The sequence below is a fragment of the Hesperophylax consimilis genome, chromosome 14 (assembly GCF_061612785.1).
Source record: "Hesperophylax consimilis isolate HC1 chromosome 14, BYU_Hcon_1.0, whole genome shotgun sequence".
NCBI lineage: Eukaryota > Metazoa > Arthropoda > Insecta > Trichoptera > Limnephilidae > Hesperophylax > Hesperophylax consimilis.
In genome coordinates this window covers 7,783,445-7,809,465 of record NC_142849.1, presented here as the reverse complement: position 1 = coordinate 7,809,465, position 26,021 = coordinate 7,783,445, and the positions used below count along the sequence as shown (strand labels likewise).

At 35.0% G+C, this 26,021-nt stretch overlaps 2 protein-coding genes across 2 annotated transcripts in view; both read right to left on the bottom strand.

The window, feature by feature from the left end:
* The window catches only part of twin (CCR4-NOT transcription complex subunit 6-like twin), a 478,069-nt gene that overhangs the window by 376,846 nt on the left and 75,202 nt on the right, over window positions 1-26,021 (bottom strand). The window lies entirely within an intron of this gene.
* LOC149417850 (uncharacterized) lies at window positions 3,690-9,726 on the bottom strand. Its single transcript, XM_089639479.1, has one exon. It carries the CDS (start codon window positions 9,315-9,317, stop codon window positions 7,509-7,511), a length of 1,809 nt encoding a protein of 602 aa, XP_089495605.1. The 5' UTR covers window positions 9,318-9,726; the 3' UTR covers window positions 3,690-7,508.

Genomic DNA, 26,021 nt, shown 5'->3' with positions numbered 1-26,021 from the left:
CCGAGTTAAAAGATGCATCGGGTTCCCACCTACCTATACGTCGTAGGTACAATTCCGAAGTCCCCTATTATTGCACAAGTAACATTTTCAGCTTATAATTGATGGTAGTAGACGTTTTTCAAATATTGACAGGTTATTTATAACTCGGGAATGTATGTCTTTCAACACGAAAGAATTAATTTAATTCCACGATGAAAGAACAAATAGTTTTTTAATAGAAATCTAAGTCTAAGTAGAAAATGGTATTATTTTGTATTATGTGCTTGGATACAACATATTAAGATTCCGAAGTTTTTTCTTCCGCGACGATGCATCGATGCACATCGCATTTTTTAAAGTTGTTAGAAAAGGCTGAGAGAAAATTATAGTCGGTTCAACAGAAGAGCTCCTCGATTAAGACATTAAAATAAACGAGTTGTGGAAGAGATTTCTCGAGCGAGTGAAAGCGGACCAATTAACAGAACCTTACTTCGTGCAGGAAAATATACCTACGTGAAATCTGCTGCACTACAACCACCTGCAGTATTCTGACGTGCAGAACGTAAACCAGTAACATTTACCTGCTGGTTATTTTAATGTCATGGTCATCATGAGAAACCCTTTACGTGCGAGCTCAACATGCGCAATACAAGCTGTAATAGGACATACTCCACGGTACTAACCAGCGATTCCTCAGCGAATTTGGAGTAAAAAATGTAGATTTTGGTTTCCTTTAAAAAAAACGGTTACCCTCCAATGATGCAGGAAAAGCAGGGTGTTATGGTAACACGTGACATAAGATAAAATAATAACTTTTATATTTATAAAATTTTAAATATATTTAAAAATTTATAACAAACTGTCCATGTTTATTTCTGCTCTTCTGGATATCAAGAAGCTAAATAAACATGAACAGTTTCAATTAGTACACATTTCAGTTACTACACATTGCTCTGCAATTACTTGTATTGATTTTACTGTTATTGTAATTTGAACACAACCAAAATTATTCTACAAATCTTTCTCAGTTTCAATGTAGAAATTTGATCCGTAAACATTGACATTAAATCTTTCACACGCGCACCTTAAACTCCAAATGAAAAGTATACCATTAACCACACTATTAATTTGCATTATGTCGATAGTATCAGTTTAGAATTTTGGTGATTAACCTTGACAGTAACTCGTTTACAAACTAACCGAACTTCACAACAATGCACTCATTCGTTAGTAATCCGTGTTACGTTTTTAATTTAATTGATTATTTCTATAAATATTATTACCATATGTATGTAAATAAATAAATTATGCTGAAGTTCTTCTTTTATATATTCAAAAATATTATTATTCAATTAACAAAAACAGTTAATTTATAAACAAATTCTGCTGTGTAATTTATGTGTGCTGTGTAACTATTATTATTACGCGTATCGCCTTCTGAAGGCATCATTAAACTGTGGTGAGACCGCTTACAGATGATATATTTATATTATTTGCATAGTGATATTTACAATGAAAAATATATTGATTTTATTTTGGTGATGATTATAAATAATAATAACCCTTTATAAAGTTTCCCCCAATAATTATTGTTTAAATTTGACTGAATGTCGTTAAAGTACAAATAATAATAAATATACGCTGACACTGATGACAGGACTATCATATAATTTCTTTTGATATCGGGACACCTGTATTATTTATGAATGCACAGAGAAAATACACATACGTAAAACATTATGTCTAAAAATAATGTTCAGGCCCAGAAGCGTCCCCTTTACGCGAGAAATGGGGCATTATTAACGAAGACTTAAGCCTTATAAGGCGGTTATTTGTGGGAAATTCTTCCTCTGCAGTGCAAAAAAGGGGCTCGTACACGCGCATGACACACCTGTGACAAAGGGGATTTATGAAAGTAATGTAACGTATTTTTAAGGTTATCACGAATTATTATTACATCAACAGCGAGAAGTTCCGCATTATTTATGAACGAGTATGATTCTTCATTGAACATTTCACACAATTTATGAAGTATACAAATTGCGTGAAATGTTCACTAGCAGAGATGCGAATCAAATTGCTGGAAAAATGATTAATAGATTAAGACTATTCATATTGATATTTTTTATAAATATCGTACGTATACATTTGCGAACCGAGCCACGAATTACGGGAAAGGAACGAAGCAACAGCAAGCGGCGTTTCTCGCCATTTGCGGTTTCTTAGTTTCTTTCCCTAAGTTGAGGTTCAGTTCGGCTCGCGTATGTATACGTAGCATTATATATTTCTTATGTATTTTATGCCTTTGTATTGTACTCACTTGATATGTTATTCTTCTGTATCTATTTTCTATATTGTGGTTTCTCGTTATGTGTATGCTTTGGGTTATGATGAATACAATCAAAATAACCTCTCGAAAAAATGCTTTGGCAGTTTACCGGGTGCTTATAATAATATAAAATAATAAAAAAGATTGTTTACTCAAAAAGCAAAACGTTTAAATTAATAGTGCATTCTTATTTACTAATTTTGAACTGAACTGCTGACAAACTGCTTTGGCAGTTTAGCGGGTATAAATAAAAAAAAATAAAAATAAAAGTTAATTAACTCAATCCTTCCATCTACTAGCAGAGCATCATACCTACAGGGTTATGGATTACCTTCAATTATATGGAATATACGGTGGCAAAAACGACTGTAACAATATCAGTAGTTAAATTAGTAATTATATTTTAAGGCCAAACGTAACGTATGTTATAATCTACGGGTTCATATATGGCGTTAATTTGATTTCTTTTGTGAAAACACACTTTTCGAATGCGTTAAAATGTTAAGACGTTGTATCAGTGATTCAATTCAATATTTTATTTGTATGCCTTTCTTTGAAAAATTTTGTTTTAATACGGACAAAACTATCTATTCATATTCTCATTGCGTATGTACGGGCGCAAACAAATAATTCGTCTTAATATTTCAAAGCATAACTTGCAAAAATTGTATTTTCATAAAATAATTAAATTAAGCCATCTATGGACGCGTAACGTACGTTAGGATTACCCTTAAAAAGAAACACAGTTACTTAGCATACATCACTTAAATAAAGTACACTGCCATGAAGAAAGCGTGGTTGCACTGAAACCGGTTTGCAATTAGTTATGAATTGAAGAGGTACACACAGTTCAAGTGTTTCATTAAACTTCTTCAATTTACTCTTTTACACTCATGTAAATTCTTTAATTGTCTTTGATACAATTACAGAAATTATATATTTTTAAACATCAAATGAATACATGTTATCAGTAGATGCGTGTGTAGGTATATGGATAAAAATTAGTATTGCGAATTTATTGAGAATCTCTCCAAATTATGGGCTGCCGATTAAAAACGGGATTGCAGGCCTTTTTTGATAAACTTATAGTAAATTTCTAATATGTCGTGAACACGTGGAACCTGCATTTGCCTTGATGATATTAGAATATTTATGGTGACGTGTTCCGACATCGTGATAACAGATTCGTATTTTACTAAAAGTACATCATTCGTTAAGGGCCTGAAATTCCGCTTTTAACCGGATTACCAATGATTTGAAGAGAATCTTAATAAATTAGCAATGCTCATTTTTCTCCATGTACAAGAATGTTTAAATATTGAGATCGTTTCATGTTGTGTCAGGGAAAAGTTCACAATGGTGGGAATGAAAAAGCCATAAATATTATAAACGAGTTTATTTTCAACAATCGTAGGCAGCTCTGCACCGCCACAGTAAAAACATCAAGAAACAAGTTACCTACTTTCGAAACACGGCGAACTAACATAATTTCTACATAAATCATCGTTTGAACAAATTAAAAGCAAGTGGGTATCTATCTTGCCTTTCTAGAACGTTTTATACAATGATTTCTTGCAAAACACGTAAAATAAAGTTGTACTACACATATTGGTAATTTATTATATAAAATAGTTAGATCGAACGTTTCGAAACTAGGCACCTTGTTCAATAAATAACATGACTTACTATAAAAAAGATATTGAAACTATATAAAAAAAAACATTCACCATAATACGCCTGCCTAATTGCTTAAGACAATCCTTTTAAATTTATGGAAATTAAAAATAAACAAAACCGTGAAAATGGAGGCTAATAAAACATAGAAACTAATGGCTCATATCAAAATTTACTCGTGCATAATTATAAGACAAAAGCTTAAAGCAACAAATCATTACACATAATTGGGATGCCAATCAATTAAATCATAATTTCCAATTCGTTATATTATAACCGAGTAATTAATTCACCCAAATAATAATTTTAACTTCGGCAAACAAGTATTCGTAGTCCTGTCCCTTTCATACACATTACAATAAGACGAGTGGAAAGAGACAGAGATACGAACGAGACAATTATTTATCACGAAGAAATAATAAAAAAATAAAAAAAATAAAAAAAAACAATAACCCCATCACAATGGTAAGTTAGTTATTCGAATATATTATTAATATCGAATGCATAGATGTGTTTATCTACCTATCAACATTTGAGTATCAAAAATGAGTATTGCTAATTTATTAAAAATCTCTTGGAAATGTTGGTTTTACCTAGATTAGGTAAATAATTCGTAATATGTCAGAAAACGTGTTCACGCACCTGCATTTGCATTGATAATATATAATTACAAAATGCGAAAATATTATGATTTTTATGAACACGTGTTCCGAAATCAGTTTGTCGGGAAACCCATTAAATCATTATTTAATGGCCCGCAATCCTGTTTTTAGCCGGATTACCAATAATTTGAAGAGATTCTCAATAAATTAGCAATACTCATTTTTCTCCGTGTAGGGTCAAAAATATACCAGGATTTTGTCTTAGCAAGAGGCTGTTTCATTCATAATAACCAATTTAAGTTCACAAAGGAAAAGAACGCTAACGAATTTCGACGATCACAATAATTATTACACAAACATGTCAAGAATTAATGTTGTGCGGGTCGCTGGTGCAATCACGTCTCTGTTGCAACGTATATAGTACACAATTTAAATAATATTACCAAGCCAATGCAGACATTTTTAGAATAACGGATACATTTCCATTGCGCAATGTAACAAGAACGCCGACCCAACTGGGATGAGCAATGAGTAATATGTGATGGGCGATAGCCTAAAATAATAGCGATGCAAGTTAATGCACGAATGTTGCAGGCTCATGCCAAATGTTACAAAGATAATGACAATTAAAAAGAGTGAAACATACATAATAGTTATTTGTTTCAATTTTTGTGTATCAAATAAAGAAAGTTGGTTACACTGCTATTATTTGGCACATGTATTTGTAGAATAGCTTAATAAGTTCCAGTGAAAGGGATTAAATAAACCAAACCGTAAATATCATCTCGTTAAGCGATTTAAGAAATTTGGTTCGTGGGAACTGTAACAAAGCACTACTTGACATTTCGATAAGAGAAAGTTGTGTATTAAAAAATTACAGTTTAATTCAAAGAGTTCCCATAGCAAAAGAATATAAAGAATAAAAAGACCCCATCAACTCCGATATTTTTGTAAGTCGAAACCTAGAAAGTTGTACCGGAGGATATGACGACATAAGGAAACGTATCCGCTGTTCCTAATCAACTCGACATCAGTATTTAACAATAGCCAGCAAGCATCACTCAATAATCTCTAGGTTAGTTGAAGAGTATTCGCAGAATTATGAGGGAGATCATACCGCGGTGAACGCGAGTTTTAAATTAAATAGGAAAATTGGCCTCCGTAAACTTATTTATACACGTGACAAACAAAAAGCCAACAAAAAGATTCTAAGTCATAAAATTAAAACACATAGATAATATAATACCAGTACATTACATACAATTGTACGATGGGACAAAAAAAACTACAAAAGTTTTTTATAATAAAATAATAAGCTACTGGTTTGAGGCCCAAGTAGAATTGTGTAAGAAAAAAACATTATTTATGTAAAGTATGGGTACATTTATATTTTTTACAGTATCACGATGAATTGCTACGTGGGAATGTCACCATTTAAATTTTCAACAACATTTGTGATTTAACGTTCACCTATTGAAAGTCTTCTCAGAAAGGTAGAAAGAATTTATTCCGAATGACAAGGAGACTCCCTACTCAATGCTCGATCAACATGTAGATTCCTTTGAAACTTTAATTATACCAAACTACTAAGGTACTTTCGTTTTTATATTATTTGGATGAAGCATAAACAGGTCATAATTGACGATAAATGGGAGATGCCCAGAATTTATCAAATATAATATATTATTTGACTGATATTGAAAATTCTCGATTACGTTCAGACAAAGAGAAAAAAGTTTATTGATCATTAAAATTTACTCTGGTCTTTACGTGGCCGTATTAATAATTCAGTAATTTTCGATGATAATAATGTTTCATTGTATCAATATCGTGTAACATTTGTTTTTAAGTTATCGAACGTTGGAATAAATGCCTATACTCATCTCAATCGGTCAATATTTGTTGACGATAATCTAGTAACGCACGATATCTGCAAGAAGTTCTCTGGAATTATGATAAGTCTACTTACTGATGGTATGGTCAAAGACGATACATCTAAAGTTTTACTCGTAAAGAAAAACTCGTTTTTCGCACATTTTACGATCTCTGACGAATATTACATTGGCTCAGAGTCAAAGGCGATAAACTACAAGGCGACCTCAAAAACAGTAAAACAATGTGAGGCGATTATTATTAATGGGTAATAATTAAAAAATAAATAACAAAACTAACTCTAAAAATGAAAATATAAAAATAAGTAATATAAATAAAAAATGTTATTACTTAGGTTTTTTTAACGACTTTCTGCACCTTTACAAAATTCAATCATTATCGATGCATAATTTGTGTGAATGCAATATTGTTTAAACACAAAATAGGCACAATTCGGCGAATCCATATTTTCGCTTTATCGGCTCTGTAAATAATTGATATAAACCTATCACTGCATTGTCGGTGTTAATCACACATGAAAGTGAAATGTCCGAATAAAATATAGAAATTCTTCAATTCGTTTAAAATGAAGTAATTTATTTCCCAAATGAGGAACAGCCGACTAGGCTTGCAAAGCAGGACGAATGGCTCAATGCATTTCTATTCCGAAACCTTTACGCACACAACAATTGCCTGGAGCTATTCGTTTACAAATTAAATACATTCATTTATTGTACATCACCACCCATCTGACAGCAAAATATCGAGATAATCTGAAATGACCCGCGATCGCTATACATTTCACAATGTAACTGCGTTAACATTAATGTTATTTACGGATAGCTAAGTTTAGATAGCCGAGCGAGGAATAACACCAGCTCTGTTAAAAGATAATGCATTTTAGGTTAGTCGATAATATAATAAGCGTTGTCAGATTCTCAATTATTCCATTAACGGATAATAATACCCATCAAGACACCACGTGAATATGTGGAGACCGGCCTTTCTGAAAGCATAGCTGATGATCCAAAGCACCCGAGTAACAATGAAACCTATTGGACAATCACTGACTGCTCATTTGTTGTACCGCACTTAACATTGTCCTCGAATACTTCACTATTGCAAGATTTCTCATCACTTTCCTTACGATTAGGATAAACAAAAGAATCTGCATCGGAAACCACAGCTGGTGGAGATGTTGAAAAGAACTTTATCTCCAAGTCCCTGTGACCGTTCAATGAAGTCACAATAGCTGACGACACCTCCAAACTAACTCCGCAAGACGAAGAAGACTTGAACAGGGTTTCTGGAACGAGCTGCGATTGTGGAGAGGTGTTTTCCTTCCAATCCAATGTGCTGGGCGAATCGAGTGACTTTGTGATTCTCCTTCCAGCTCCAATCACACCAACTGATCTCGAAGCACTGTTATCTCCGGAGTGCTCCTGATGGCCCGAAGCACTTGTGATATTGGGGTCAGACCGATGGGGCGTCGAACGTTTATCGTAATCGGAAATACGCAAATTTTCAACTGAATATCCAGGACAGGGCTCGCTCCAACTTCTTCTTAGAAGGGAATCTTTGTCCACGAAAGGATTCTTGTCGCCGGATATATCAAGGCCCATGGGAGCAGTCAGCAACGGAGAATAACAGTGCTGATCAATGTCCCATGTTTGTCCAGACGGGTCACAATAACGACACTGACAAATTGTAGGAGAACATCTGCTGATTGCTTCGAATAATGACGACGAATCATCGGACTCATTATCATCAATATCTTCTACTCTGTGAATAGTCCGGGTTTCCGAGATCTCGGAAGATTTCTGAGAGATGTCTCTAACAGACTTGAAATTTCCATCTTCTATTTTACTATTAACTACGTCATTATTTGCACTATACAATTTCATATAGTCCAACAAATTAGAGTTGACCGTAACTGGTTTATAATGAATGGTCGCATTATGATTGATGTCTACTCTCTCGTGACATTTGGAAACAAAAGGATTCAATGAGAGAAGAGTTGCGTCAGGTGTAAGTTCGATGGACTCGTGTTTTCCGTCACTTGCCGCCCCCTTTTCCTGTATATTGTTTATCAGCGGTTTTCTATCCTTTTTTCTTCTTTTTCTGGGTTTGATGATTCGGGGTAAGCATGTCTCAGAATGCGCTGATCCTGAGCTTTCATCGCTTGTCACGCTGAGAGAATCCATGTTCGATACTAAATGAGCATTCTGTATCGGAGTTCTCGAGACGACCGGATGATCTTTGTATTCATAACGATTTTCTTTGGGGATGTCCTTCATCTTTTTCACCATGTCGGGAACAATGGGCGCACGTTGGTTAGGACCGAAGGGCGTAAATTGGCGAGTGTTGTTTTGATATTGCGTTTGTTTACGGCTTCCATTGTTATTGTATCTTCGGGAAAGAATCAAGGGAGCTCCTCGGGTATGTAAGGCCAGTTTAGATAGGGGGATTTGTTGCCCGTCTCCGTATTCCAGATTGCAGGAACCATTGTTTACAATAGGAACCCTCTGCTGGTGGAACGGAGGAGAATGGGGCGCGGGCAGGTGGGGCTTCCCGCTCCTCCTGTGGTTGGCTGTGGAGATAAGCGGCACTCCGGCCCAGTTGTTCCTGTTCTGACAGAAGGGTGGCGGACAGAAGAGACCATCTGCGGGAACGTATCCCCCGCGGTACACGTTGTGGCCGCCGAGGTAGTGGGGAGGTTTCGGGGACGCCTTCCCGTTTCCCCCGCAACCATCATAGTCGGGATGAATCTTGTGCTGGCCGTTCCTTGCGGAGTTGGAGATGAGGTAGCTGCCGATGTATCTTTCAACGTGGAGCCCGCCGGTCTGGGAGGCTGGGCTCATGGTTCGCCAGACACGTCAGGAGTCCGCTCTGCCGCACTCGGGAAGCGCTGGTCGAGGTGTTGCGGTGCGAGACACTTAACCCATTTTCTTCCGAGCGCATCCGTCAGCGGGACCGGTGAGCGGCCGGCGCGCGGCGCCTGACCCACTGAGCGTCCCGTTCCCGTTCACTTTCGCGCGCGACTCGACGCAGCACACGGATTTCACTAATTCCAGTTTATCGCGTGCAACGAACAGGTGTTATTTATTAATCCTTATTTTACATGTCCATTAGAAGTTCCATATAATTCTGCGAATGTAATGGAACAACAAAATGTAGAGCGAGCGGAAAAAGTTTCACGATTTGGTAATGAGTTCGCGAGCCGAAGTTATTTGTCAGTCGGCTGTGAGGTATGAATCTGAAAGAGACAGCTCACCGCGCGGCGGCTGAACACTGACTGACTGAATAGAGTAGCGGGTAGCGGTGCTGGCGGCGCGCGGCGGTAAGTGGGCCTGTCAGGCGGCGGCGGCACACTTTCCGCCTCCCCCCACAATCACACTTTCTTGCCTCTGCCTCTGCTGACTGCCAGCCAGCCAGCCAGCCTGCTAGCCTGCCTAGTGTTTGTGCCTAGGACAAGACGAGAAACATGCTCCACGAACCACGGCGAAGATCAATCCGATCACGACAGAAACAAATCCAAACTTTTGCGTTTTTAAGGAAAACCGACGACATCAACAATATTTTAAAATAAGAAACTTTCGATGGTTTTCTCTCAGAACCTTATATGATTTTTTGTGTTTAGTTATTAACCCTCTTACTATAATAAACCTTTTTTAATTTTACGCAACTGTATATGATAATGATAATTTACACATTTGTGTATGATAAATCAGTTGTGTTGAATTTAAGACACGTTTATTGGAAAGCTCAAAATAAATAATAACACACATATATAAACACAATTATGCCTTAGCTAATGAAATGAACACAATCGGAGCGTCTTTCTCTAATACTTTCTCTCGTCGATCTAAAGGTCGAAACAAAAAAATGTTGAGAGAGGGATTGTGGATATAATTTGTAGAAACGCGGCGATCGGAAATCTTTCATTGGAAAGTTTAAGACAAAAAACCACAGAGAAAGGACTGCTTAAAATTTTAATGGACAAGTACGTATTTGTGTAAAGAAAAATTATCTTAAAAGAACCAAACTTAGTTTCTCACTTTTAAACCATTTTACAGAAATAAAGTATGATAACCGGGAGGCATTAGAAAGGCCTAACTAATTAAGTATTACCAATTCAACATAGTGCTGGTGACATAGTCCTAATTTGTTGCGACATAAAAAATATGATCATTTCGATGGCTTACAGTTTAATTATTGTATCTCCAATTTTGGTCGAAAATGAGATAAGTACTGAAATGTACCAAAGATAACCTATATTTTTATGGGTTCAAATATTGGTTCTCCTAAATATGCTGTCCCAAAGATATAAACATATTTAAATATATTGTAATGTTGTCATGAGCACAGATTTTGTATCTCCTTAAAAATTATATTTATCTTTATGCTAAACGAAAATTCATGACAAAATATTGTATTTACATAAGTTACAGATACTGTGAAATGTAACTAAATCTAATGTTTCCAGGTTTGCAAATCTTCAAACTCTTTTTTCTGAGATTTATGTTATACAATATTTTAACTCTTAGCCATCGATTTATAAATAATTTTGTGTTATAATATCTATGAAATTGAAAATAAATAAATTAATTAAACACACTAAATCAAGCCCCTTTCTAATATTGTTTAATTTATTTCCCATAAACCGCTGTGTTCCATCCGAGCCCCGGGCGGTTCTGGGATATATACCCCTTCTCCCTATTCTACTTTCTTACTCTTGATTACTACTAAACTAATACCTATTTCTATTTGATACATACATAAGAGTCCCAATTACCCGTAGCCAGTGGGAATGTTATTCCTTTCTCAATTTAAATATGTTGTGAGGCTGAAAAGGGAGAAGACGGGTTAATTAATTATTAATCTTGAGTTAGTTCCAATCATCGTAGGTAAAAGGATAAAAGTGACTAATATTGAATATTAGTAACTTATTAACAATCTCTACAAATTATTCTTAATACGGTTAAAAACGGGATTTCAGGCCCTTAATAAATGAATTGACAGATAATAAAGAATAAAATTAGTAAAATAGGAAAATATTATCACAATGTCGGAACACGTGTTCATTAAAATTCATTCAAAATGATTTTCAATAAATTAGCAACACTTATTTTTCTCCGTGTGTTTTGATTGATTTGAAAGTTTTGTATTCTAATAATTTGGAAAGACTTTTATTCTAAATATTGGAAAAGATTTTATATTGATCGATTGGAAAATTTGTGTTCAAATCGATTGGAAACATTTGTGAACTAATCGATTGGAAAGATTTGTGATCTAATCGATTAGAAAGATTTTTGAACTAATAGATGGGAAAGAGGAAGCTTGGGAAATATCTGGTTGTACAGATCTGGTCTGGTCCAAAAACGGCTAAAGCCATTGCAAGCTACGCTTCGATTCTATTTTGTCAGTATAACTATCCTCCTAGCGAAAGAAGGGTTCATCGAAACCTTTCGACAGGTGAAATAAATGTTGTGGTTTAAAAGGAAGTAGGTTTCTTTGTCCCCTGGGGTGCAACATTAGCCTACCACGTTAGTATTAGAAAGGATCTTGAACGGTGCGGTGATGTTACTACCTAACCCCACATCACTGATTGCATTAATATTGTAAGGAAACTGTGAACGGGACAAAATAACCCAATGCGGCTCCTATTTTCTCCAAACTTTTAACTTTTTTTTTCAGATAGACAGTTTTTTAAGTAATCTTACTTGTTAAACATATGTACTATCCTTAAGTATTGATAAAAAATATAACCCAAATTACATCTATTACTCATTTCTTTATGTGACACCTCACACGAGCGCCCCTGTCTGTACAGTGTAAAGGCAGGGGAGCAATGCGACACCCGGTTGGGCAGCGTTGCGAGGCGGGTTTAGGTAGAGGCTGTAGGAAGGGAAATCTGACGTAAATATGGTAATATAAGAGTGGGAAACTAAATATTATGAGTCAAAGAAACCCTGGTTTACGGTATTTATTTATTCAAATTAGTCTAAGAATGTAAGTAGTTCTTTATATCGGGTGAAATCCAAGGGAGTGCCCTTTATTGTGGATTAATGGTATTCAATGACTATGCGAGATATAAAATAATTAATCAAAAATCTATTTACGCCCAGGAAACCGTTAGAAAAGAAGGCGTACAAAAATAATGTTTAGTAAAAATACAAACACACCAAACATCACGAGCATTGTCTTTTTACGGCCATATTTCACAATGCTCTCTGGGGGCATAAATCACTTGTTGGAGAATGATTAGGCACAATATTATTATTAACAATAACACGAAAGGTTTAAGTTACAATAGAGGCGGGACAGGGTCTTACAGTACCGAGTCGAGCAAGTGGCTTACCATCCTCCCACGGATCTGATATTATTAAACTGGTGTTGAAATTAAGAACCGACCGAGAGCCTCAATGAACATTAAACACTGCCTTGATTTTAGAGAATGTGATCATAATCATTAGAACTTCAACTATGACTACACAATACTTCAATTCAAACAAATATCTTGAACTGATTCGTAATTTTTGAGTTAAAAAGTTATATCAAATTACATCTTAAATCGAATAGACAGGTATCGTAAAATTCATGTTAAGGTTAAACGCAACGCTCGTTGTATTCTACCTGTTCACAGATGGCGTTAATTAATTAATTTTGTTTAAATACGCTTTTGCAAGGTATTGCTTTACAATATTAAGACAAATCATTTGTTTGCGCCCGTATATACGCAATATGAATATGAATCAATAGTTTTGTTCGTTTAAAGACTTAATTCTTTCGAGAAAGGCACACAAATACAATATTTTACCGATGATTCAATCCAATATTGTATTTGTATGCCTTTCTCGATAGAATTGAGTTTTTATATGGACAAAACTATTTATTCATATTCATATTGCGTATATGAGGGCGCAAACAAATAATTTGTCTTAATACTGTAAAGCAATACCTTGCAAAAGCGTATTTAAACAAAATTAATTAATTAACGCCATCTGTGAACACGTAGAATACAACGAGCGTTGCGTTTAACCTTAAGGTTAAATGTAACATACGTTATTATCTACGCGTTCACAGGTGGCGTTAATTTAATTATTTTATGAAAATATACTTTTTACAAGTTATGCTTTAAAATATTAAGAATTATTTGTTTGCGCCAATAATATGAATACGACTGAATAGTTTTGTCCGTATAAAAACTCAATTCTTTCAAGAGATACTATATAAATACATGATTGAATCGTCGATCTATTAACGCGTAGATTATAATGCTACGTATACATACGCGAGCCGAACTACCGAACTGAACCTCGACTTATGGGAAAGGAACCAACCAACTGCAAGTGGCGCGAAACGAAAATTGCAGTTGCTTCGATCCTTTGCCGTAATTCGTGGCTCGGTTCGCGTTTCGGTTCGCAAATGTATACGTACCATTACGTACGTTATTTTTAAACTTAAGGCAGCCCGTTACTTTTGAGTGGGCTAGAGTGCAAAAATAAAAAAAGGTATTAATAATGTTGTCGTAGTCGAAATCGATTTGAAGTAAATTATAAACTGAAACCGCTAAACTGAAAATTCCTGAAAATCTTCAGACAAAAAACCCTTTCGAAAAAATGTATTCAATAAACAACTTTAATAATGTCGTATTTTTATTCTTAGCACTCTTATCAAAATCAAGAGTCACGAGCCGCCACTGGCATTAATTCGGGGCGAAGACGGAGTCTCCATTTTTGGCAGTCATTGTATAAATAGGATAAGCATCTAAAACCAATATTTCGATATGGATTACGATTAGAGATGATTTAATTGAGAATTGACACAATATTCTTAAGAATTAATTTATTTATTATTAAAAACATCACAGGATTATAAACACACGTACTATTCTTGTTAACATTAGATAGATAAGAACAGTAATAGAAAATGTGTATAACGGCTCAGTAATGAAGATACAATAATAGTAGGTATATTTATGTTGGATGTAACCTGCCTCACTAGGTGAACCTGTATTGAGGCAGAATTTAAAAAAAATGGTACATTTTCCTTCAATATTTAATATAACATAACAGAAATCTCTAATAAGGGCTTAAAAATGTTGGGATTTATAACTAGGCTAACCAGAAATTTGAACAATATAAAGTGTATTAAATTGTTATATTTTGCCTATGTAAGAAGTCAACTTGATTACAATTCTCCTGTCTGGAATCCACATTATAATATACATGTACAAGCTGTTGAAAGAATACAAAACAAATTCTTACGTTTTATAAATTTTAAAATAAGTATTCTAGCAATTATGTTAAACTACAAAACTCTGTTAAATTATGTGAATATGCGCAAATTGTCAGACAGAAGAATTTTCACTGACTTGGTATTTCTATATGAAATTCTAAATGATTTAGTTGATAGTCCGGTATTTCTAAAATTGATAAGTTTTCGGATTCCACAACGTAATACTAGAAGTCAGGATTTATTTCAGTGCAGAAATTTTGGGACTAACTACCATATGTATTCCTCTTTGCCCAGAATACTAACGGAGGGAAACAATTATACCAAGTCAGTGGACATCTTCAATTTATCTTTAAACAAATATAAAATGTTGTTAATGAAGCAATTCAGTTATATACAATAAATAGTGTGTATTTCTTATTATTCACATGTAAAAGCCCCGAAAAAAGGCCGTTAATTAGTAAATACATAAATAAACTTAATAGTCAAGCTGTATACTGGGATCCCCTTAGAACGAAGTTTTCGTAAGTAGCCCCACAAATACGTGGGTATTTATATATACAAAAGTTCAACATAAAATATACAAATCTTTTTGATAGAATCTCCAGCGCAGGCACGGCCCACAGCAAAAATAGGGCAAATACAAACCTATTGATTCGAATCTTAATGCCGGTGCGTTTTGTGTTTAGTTTTACCTTACCAGCCATTTGATATACCTAAGGGTACGTATACATTTTCGAACCGAAACGCGAACCGTACCACGAATTATGGGAAAGGAACGAATCAACTGTAAGCTGCGTTTCGCGCCATGTGCGATTGCTTCGTTTCTTTCCCATAAGTAGAGATTCAGTTCAGCAGTTCGGCTCGTGGATGTATACGTAACATAAGGTGAACACCAGGGTGGGCTATAACTTTATATTCGAATTTGGATTCCTTAGGGTTCAGAAAAGTGGCTTATTCTGATACCGATAAAATATTTCATACTACTTTTGGCCCTGTTCGAGAGACCAAAGTTTTCATAACCATATAATTTGTTGTTATTCACGAAAAAAAACACTACATTTATAATATAATAAAAATATTACATCCTCCACAACCAGGTCATATAATCACGTAAAATTCAGTTATTTGTCTTTTTTAGTACGTTAGAACGCATTTCATTAAAAGTGAGTAGAGTTGTTGACTAAAGACTGCGAGTACAGAAAACACGTGGAAAACCTTTTCTTTGTGAAAATCTGGTGTTTATTGACTTCCTCTATCCCATCTCCTTCCCCTACCGCTTCCTTTAGCTTCTCAACATACATACACCAAATAGAGGGAGTCATAGACCCACCTGCTCTGGCCAGCTGGGAAAATCACTCTAGTCGGAATATTAAATACCCCATTAAACGCTCGGTTTAGGGCCAGAAGGCTTTCGAGACTCCTCAGAGAGATCAATATCTTAATCACAAAAATACTCCATAAATTGACCTTTTCACATTTAAATCTAAGTAGAGTCTAGACATTTCAATGTCATTTTAGATAAAGTTTTTAGTTATTTTCTATAATTGTTATTGTTATTTCACAGAAATGCGCCATCAAAATAATGCATTATTATTATTGACGGCCCACCCTGGTGAACACATTCCTTATCTTGCTCAATAATCGCGCGTTGGCGGTAAATTCTCACCTATATTAAATACGCTTCAATTAACGCAACTCCATTATAATAATACACCGTTTCCGAAATATTCACTCACCGGAGATTATCCATCGAGCACAATGCAAACGAACCATGCATGAGCGTATTTTAGTTTTAGAAAGTAATATTATCTGAAATGATTAATGCCTAGACATTGAAATGTGGGTACAACAGAAGCTGGAATCTGGTACGCGATAATCTTAAACTGAACACATTATACATTGCAATAAGAATATTTGGAAAGTCAGATTAATAAATAAATAAAATGATTCCAAATAGAATCACTTGTCAACGCTAACGTTAAAAACGAGGTGTGGTGACGGAACTGTTTGAAATTATGGAAACCTTTTAACCTATTGTGATTTATTTTTGGGATATTATGCCGTGTCAGACACATCTGCCCTGGTGATGGACACTGTAATGCTGTCCGAACCATTGGAAATAGGTAGCGCAACACGGCATAATACCCCAAAAATAAATGACTAATACCGTGAAAATCTCAAATCAACTTCTAACCTATTTCCGTTTAAACAATTTTCGAGTATTAAAGATCTTATTTTTTCTGTGAACGAAAACATTTTTTATTTTTCACTAGACACAAAACTATCCCAATTGCAGTATAAAATTATACTACAATCGCAATTTCTTTACGGTTTTGCCTCCCTAAAGATATAATTTGTGTTTTTTTCTGCGTTTTATCGTTTCACGCCGCAGTAACAATATTGCTGTTCAACTCGCGCAGAAGTTATACACGAGTCGTTGAGGCACTCCCTATTACCGTCACCTTTGGTCAAACCCCCCACAGAATAGCGAAGCATTGACTTGTGCCTAGAGGTTGCGAGTTTGATTCCAGCATAGCGAAAAAGCAATTTAAAAACCATTGTTAGTGGATAAAAAAACGTTGAACGTTCCAATATCGTACCTGATATACCAGGTAACGTACAATAAAATAAATATTGTACCGCACAAAAGTTAACGGAAATCCAACCCCTTTAGAAATAAGACAGCGCAGGCATTTAGAAAAGCGTAAGGAATATTTAGAAACAGGTCAGTACAAGCATACAATCACTTATACGTTGCATATTATTATACACAATACATGTACATTCACAAACATTCTGTAGGGGAGGTGTTCCCAGAGTGAGAAATTCACCCCGACGAAGTCGGGACAGGAATTGGATCAATGCGTTCAGACTTCATAGAAACGGAACGGGACACCTGACCGCGCAATGTCATCGGAAAATTGAACAGGATCAGGTTTGCATTGTTTGGAATAAGTCTCGGAAAAATCTCGGATAAAATTCAAAGGAAAGTTATTTCTACTGTAATAGTATTAGTAGCTTTAATTACTAACCGACTTGGTTAATCCGCAGCATTAAAAAAAAAAACCTTTTCTCATTTTTTATTATTAAACTAGCTGTACCCAGCCACACCCTGCTGTGGCTCAGTCTTTCTGTGCAGATAGAGAAACAGATGGCGCGGTTTTTCAAAACAGCATGTTTGTCCGAAAGATGACGCGGTTTAAAAAAAATGTTTTTGGCTGTCACAGGTGACATTTATACATTATAAGTACTAATACTATAATAGGTCAACTCAAGTCAAAACCTTAACTTTTTTGGGATAAGTCTGAATGATTTTTGCCGGTCGCTAAATAAGTGACGGAATATTATAAGTGTTCCGTGGTCCTGACCCACGGTGTAGTCTTGACTTGATTCGACTTGTCACTTTATTTTCTTATATTATATCTGCCTTATGCCTTTGCTTTCATGTACCTTTGTCTAATCCTGTATTTTTCATTTTAATGTATTCGTGTTATTATTTTGTAATTTGGACGATGTCCGTTAATAAATAAATAAATACTGGTCGGTGACTAACGTGCGTTTGGGTCCTACCCAGGAGTAGTGTGTTCAATTCCTCGGGTGGCTAATTCCTCCATCACAACACAAGCAACATTTTCCGCTTACTCTGGTGGTAGTAGGAGATTTTCAAATACTGTCAGATTATTCGTAAACCGGGAATGTTTGTCTTTCTTTAAAAAAAACAAAAATGTTCTATGTGCTTAGTAGCACCACTGTTCACTTGCATATGGTAATACTCGCGGTTAAAAAAAACGAATTAGGTAACACGTTCCGAATGATTTACGATATGAATTTCACAGAACAATAAAACGTAAAATACCATTAAAAGATATTTTTTGTTTAATTAAGCAATTTTGTAATGTTAAAAATTATACTAGCGTACGAGAGAACGTCCTCTGGCCATAGAAACGCCTGTGATTTACAGTTTTGCGTTTCGGCTAACTTTTGTACTAAAATGCTGTAAAAAATCGCTAATCGTACCATTCCACTGAACAGACAATTGCCTAGAAGTGTTATCTTTACCAATTTGAAAGACTACGATGTCGCCAATTAACACATGTTTAACTAATAAAAAATGATGATTTGTTCGCGAAAGGATTTCGGTATTTGAAAAATATTTTATTAATTTTATCCGAAATAAGGTAAGATTAACCTAACTTCAGGCACATAGACACGCCCACAATAGAATTTTATCGTTTGTTTTTCTCTTCAGTGTACCATTCATTGCACACCGCACCCGTCGTGTGAAACGGATCAATGGATTCCGAAATGGTGCTTAACTTGGCGATTATAAGACAATGAAAGGTTCGGCGTAGGTGTTTTTGTGCACAGAAATGCATTCAGACATGAGATCTAAAAGTGTATTGTGCAAGCCAAACAAACGACGGTGATCTTATCTGAACTCATTATGAATAAGGTCACTCAGAATCTATTTTAAAAGCTAAGCAAATCTTTTTTATTGCAACGCATTGAATGATCTGGAAATGGATAATGTGGCATCGAAAACAATAAGGTATCATAATAGATAATAACAATATTATCCAAATACGATAAATTTATCAATAACTACATAAGTTTAAAAAATCAACCCATACAAACAAAGTTTCAAATGTCTGTTAAAACTTAAAATAAATGGTTTAATTGAAGACTGAACCTTTCATCTCAGGGACTGGAGTCTACAACTCTAAAGCGGCCGCTACACTACTCGCTTCGGCGCTTCCACGAAGTCCTCGACGAAGTTAGCCGAAGTCCGAAGTGCGTGCCCACACACTCGTGCAACTTCGCGAGTAGCTCAGTCCAGGGGCATTTAACTAAGCTTTGGCCGTGAAACTCATTTGAAACCGCCACGCCCACCTCAAAATTCTTATAGAAAACGAATAATATGGCTAAAAGCTCAGATCTCATTGGTGAGAACAGAAGGATTGGTTTGATCTCTCGCTCTCTACCATAATGACTCGTGTAACAGAAAGAGATGACGGAATTATGCCGTTTGACAGTTTTCAAATCATTCAAACAAAATGACAGTGGTTTATTTATACACGCGGGTTGTCATTTGCTGCCGAAATACTATCATTTCCGTCGAAAATATTGCGTGTTAAAGTTGTTCGTGATAAAAATACAATATAAGCCAGTATAGTGTTAGCGAGTTATAAACATATTATATTCAACCTACCTACGTAAGTTCAAGTTTAAAGTGAATTAACAGTTTTAGGTTATTCGTTCGGTTTTTTGAACAATGCTTGATACTTGACATATGTCTTCCTCCACAACGTATAAATGTTATTTATTATATCGATAAACTTATTCATGTTATTGATTAGTGTTATCCTGTATTATCTTATTGTTTTGGTGAAATTAAAGATTTTTAAACATATGTAACCATGAGTTCACGAGGCTGAAAAATGTCGGAATTTTTCGTCGTACTGTCGGACAATCATGTTTTGGAAATTTTCTTCAGTGTTTTTGCAAATTTCTTGTCATTTTGGGTGTCTTCTTCTCAGATTAACAAGTTTCATCTTAAGGAAATGCACTGTAAAAGTTTATTTTCTTAGTCAGATGAACCTTGCCCTTGGAAAACATTTCGACATTTTTCTGCTTCAAGGACATTTTTATTTTTATAATAGTTTTTTTGGGCTAGTGAGTGAATAGAGTAGGCTGAGAGCAATTATGTTGTCTATGGTCGCATCTTTTTTTTAAATGGCCTTGAGTTTCCTCTACCTTGTCTACTGCTCTGCTCCGCACGGTAGGTACTGCTTGTATATGTGTGGTTAAGTACTGTATAATTCTGTTCGATACAAAAAGCCGGAAGATATCGATCTAGAGAGTGGTATATTTATGGCTCAGTCTCTCGGAGTCCGTGCACTAGGCAACATGGACGTTCAAGTGGCAAATAAAGGATGAAAGTAGATTAAATGCTGTTGAAATGAGATCCCTAAGGCGTATAATAATAATAATAATAATAATTGGATAATTTGTAAAGCGCCGTTTTTGTAAAAAATCACCTCAAGGGCGTATGTGTGGTAAAACCATGTTTGATCGTGTGAGGAATGTGGAGATCCGCAAAGAGTGCAAGGCTGATGTAAGCGTAATGAGTAAGATTAAGTAAGGGACGCTTAGATGGTTTGGGCATGTAGAGCGAATGAGCGAAGATAGGAGTGTGACGGCCGACATAGTCCAGTGGTAACGCATTGGACTGCCATTCCGAAGGTCGCGGGTTCGAACCCGGCGTGCGCAAATAAATTTTATTTGATTAATTTGTGTTATTTCACAATTAATTAATTAAAATAATATATAGTATATTTGCGGCACGTTCCAGAGTGGAAGATACTACCAGTATCGCCCTGGTGTAAGACCACCATTCAGAATTGAAACGTTGCTCCAAATGGCTTTAGCCGTGTTTAGTGACTAGATCTGAATAGCCAGGTACTTCCCCACCTTCCTCTTTCCCTTCCCCACTTACCTTCAGCCTCACAACATCCCCCAATTGGGGATGCCATAGTCTCACTGGCTCCAGACGGGAGCAGTTGGGACTCTTGTGAGGTATTCACTATAAAAAAAATATTAAAAAAAGGAGGATATATGATGCAAATGTGAATGGTAGCAGAAGTCGGGGACGCCCGAGGAAGACATGGCACGATCAAGTGAATCAGATACTCGAGTCGGGCCATGTCAAGAGTCAGAATAATAGAAGAGTATGTATGAGACGATGTATGAATGTGAATCAGGAAAGGAGTGTGTGCCAAGACCGAGTTGTTTGGCGGTCCGTCCTCTCTGCCTACCCCTGCGGGGAAACGGCGTGATGGTTAGTTAGTTATCTTTATAGTCCCTTTCAATTGGGTCCCAAATAACCGCCTCGGATTGGAGTGTTTCTAGAAACAAAAAAATTGGGTCCTGTGACCACAGTGTAGAAGCCATATTTTATTACGTATAGTCACTATGACTCTGCGCACGCACAACCACCAAACACGACGTCTCGAAGCGAACTGAAGTGAACCGAGTAGTGTGGGCAGACACTTCGTGTTCGAACTTCGAGTCCTTTGACTCGGGCGCATTTACCGACAACAATCGGAAGTCGGGCCAAGCGAAGCGAAGATGCCCGAAGCGAAGCGAAGTTCGTGCCCACACTATCGTATTAGGTCAACTTCGATCAACTTCGCGAGTAGTGTAGCTGGGCTTTAACAACCGAGCCAAATGCCGATTGGATAAGACCGACATTTATATATTAACTGTTGTAATGTCATCGAATTTCAGAGAAATGCATATATGCCCGCATACGTGTGCGTGATTTCCACATCAACAATGAGTATCTGCCGAGTTTTAGCTCGATCCGATGTCAGCAAGTGGGATAATTACCACTTCCAAGAAAATTCATTTCTGAAAATAAAAATGAAATTCAAAGAAATGTATTGAAAAATATCGAGTTCTGTAAAATAAACGCAAAACTAATAAATTATTGAAATATTAATTTATTAAATTAATAAATGACAAACAACATGGCTTCATTAGAGGTAGATCAACTACAACAAATTTACTACTGTTTCAAAACTATATATTGGAGTCTTTTTCTAAAAATAAACAAGTTGACTGTATATATACTGATTTTTCGAAAGCCTTTGATAAAGTGTCTCACAAAGTACTGATCCAAAAACTTCATGCTATAGGAATCAGAGCAAATATGTTAAGCTGGTTAAGTAGCTACATATCTGGTAGAACTTTACTTGTTAAAATAAAATCTTTTTTATCTAAACCATTTTTGGCCACTAGTGGCGTACCGCAAGGTAGTCATCTTGGCCCAATTTTATTTATTGTTTTTATAAATGACATAGTCAACTGCTTTGAAAATGTCAATGTACTGCTATTCGCCGACGATATTAAATTATATAAAGAAATAACCTCATTAAACGACTGTCAAGTTCTTCAATCTAATATAGACATGCTAAATAAGTGGTGTTCACAAAACAATTTATATTTAAATGTAGAAAAATGCAAAATTTTGACCTTTTCCAGAAAAAAAACATCACAATTTTTTGGCTATTCAATAAATAAAACAAATTTAGAAAGAGTAAAGGAAATGCGAGATCTTGGCATAATAATGGATGAGAAACTAGACTTTACGGCCCACATTCAACAAACTGTGAATAAGGGTATGAAAACTTTAGGTTTTATATTAAGAACAATTAAAAACTTTAAATCTTTACAAATCATAAAACTATTGTACATATCCCTTGTTAGAAGCCTGATAGAACATAACTCCATAGTTTGGTCACCCTTCTACAATGTACATATTCATAATGTTGAAAGAATTCAAAGAAAATTTCTACGCTTCGTCAATTTTAAACTTAACATCCCTTTAGAACACATAAATTACCAGTCATTATTGAATCATTTAAATATTCCGACATTAGAAAACAGAAGAAAAATAAACGACCTAACCTTTTTATTAAAATTATTGAACTCTAAATTCGATTGTTGTGAACTCCTGCATTTAATAAATCTACACATACCTACACGAACAACTAGGCAAATATCAACATTTTACATACATACATCTCATTCCAACTATAGTTTTCACTCTCCAATACAACGTTTACACAGTCTTGGTAACAAATACTTAAATAATATAAATGTATTTGACAATAATTTGAACTTGGCCAACTTTAAACGGAGTATGTGCGAACTATTTTTACATACTTTGTAAACTATTGTTATCAACTAATTTTATACCTTCTTATTAACATTATCGTTGATTTGGAGGATTTTGGCAAATTTTATATTTTTTGTCGCACTTATTTGCACTCTATCATACCTAATTTTTTAAACTCTTATATTTTATGTAACCTATATTTTGCTAAATCTGACATTTTTATATGTAATCTATATGTATTTTTTTTTATATAAAATGTATAACTAAAAAATAAAGATGTACATTATTATATGTAAAAGCCCTATGGGCGTTTAAATGAAATAAAATAAAATAAAAATAAAAATAAAATAAAACCATAAATTACAAATGTGTGAAATATTTGTTGAAGTTAAGCAAAATGCAAAGCGATGTTGAAATAAAAGTTCAATTTCACAAAAAATGGTAAATTGTTATTTTATAATATATCTAGCCATAAAAAATAGATATTTTTTTTCAATAACGTATTAAAATTATAACTAAATACACTACCTATAACATAGTTCTGAAGGACTACAGCGAAAGTTCTCCGATTCGTCATGCAAGCGAAAGTACGGTCAAACCTGTTTCCTCGCTAGAAACCCTTTCGGAGGTAAACACAAAGAAGAGATAACGTCGGATTAACCCTTTCAGACACGCAATTAAAATCTTAAAATTTTCAAAAAGGGGTCGTTGTAATTCAAGCAGTTAAATAAGTATGGGTTATTCGAAGTTTTTAAAAAAATAAGGCAGCGTAATCTACATACATAGAGTCGTGCAAACCTACAATAAATAAAGAAATAGGTGTTTGCACAAAATTATAATATATTTAAAACAAGAAAAACATGAACAACTTAAGAAATTATATTACATGGATGCCTTGTTATCAGAAAACCCAATGTATTTGACGGAATATCGGAATACAGTAACATAATAATATATTATAGGGAACCCACGCTACGAAACGGTATTATTCGAGGCAACGAATTCTTATCGGGCAATCAGTGGGCCAACCAAACAAACTGGCGTGTCGCTTAGCATTATTTGCATAAAAATGGTAAGCACAATAATATTATACATATTCCCATACGAGTCTCTGCGCTCCTAATAGCTCGCGGACTAAAAGCGAAAAACTGTTAAGGGAAAATAAAGCGAAAACTTTTGAATATAAAGGTATTATTAGCTGTTTTAATACTCGAGAGGAATTGTTTACTCTACAAAGTTAAACCCGGAAAACGCAACAGAAACACAATATGATAAAGCAAACATTTAAAATATCTACGCATTTCTAACATATTCAAAATATAAACATTTAAAAAATATTATTTTTAATAACTTTGTTTTATTTTTGGAATAACTTATAATTAACCAGTCGACGTATATTAAAAAAATACAGTGGTTCAAACAAAGTTAACACTGTTTCATTTATTTAAAAAAAATGTTTAATGATGCAAGATTCATTTTTATAGTGAGTGAGTTGAAACGCCATCAAGGAATTATTATAGCAATATGTCTGAAGTTATGAATACTAAAAGAATAGTTTTCAGTTTACTTTACCTAAACAACGCGTATATTAGAAATACTAGATCTCAAGGTCAAAAACATATCCAACAAGCAACTACAACTACTACATTTGGGTAAAAAGCTTCCTATACTATAATACTAAACTCTACAAGAAAATCCTACTCTCATTCAAAATTCACAACAATATTATAACATTTATATCAATATTATAATACATATATATATATAAGACAGGTGTGATAGTCAAATAAATTATTCATCTTAAATAAGGAAATAGAATTTCAGCAAAACGCTGAAAAAAAGCGGCAAACAGGGCGTTGTACGATTGTGTGAAATTAGCATTATCATGTTAGTGTTTCTGACAGAGATTATTGGCCGCTCGCCAACAAGTGGATAGAGATAATAATTCAGATGCATCTCACAGAATGTCAGTGAATACCACGAGTGTGGTGCACAGACGTAATAATTTACCCGAGTAATGAGATACCACATAAATTACTTACAAGTTATAATGTTAAGAGTTAGTTGGGCGTGCGAGCAGAGATCAGCTCCATTATACAACCGAGACGTCAACACATCGTACGAATGGGGAAAGTTAGACATATCTCCATAGAATCTTGGAGAAAAGACGCGTTTCCACAAATAAAACTACAGTCCACTTTACTGTAAAATTGTCAGACGCGGCGGGGGCGGAATACAAACTGCTTCCTTTTACGTGCAGAGCTGATGCCAAGAGATTTATTTAACAGTTACGTTAATGTCGTAGGTAGAAAGAAAAACTTGCTAGGACCATAAAAGAAGCTCGAAATTGGACCGAAAAAAACTAGGTCTAGTACAAATTGATAAATAAATTAAAGCAAAACTATGGGAACGGGAGATCAGCGGAAGGTGTATGACATCATGTCAAAGATAAGCTAACTTCAATTTAATCATTTTGTTGATCGTCTTTTTGGTATTGAACCGACTTGCGCTTCCTCCTACTTCTTGATTAAAAGTGACCTATTAAGCCCACATTGAAAAAGATTGTTGATATACTAGTCACAGCAAGAGGTCGTGCGTGGCGTCATCGTTCTAGTACATTCTGTATTTTTCGTTTTCATACTAG

Bases quoted from the DNA above. Each gene is read 5' to 3' on its own strand.
- LOC149417850 (XM_089639479.1), bottom strand. From the start codon at position 9,317: ATGAGCCCAGCCTCCCAGACCGGCGGGCTCCACGTTGAAAGATACATC.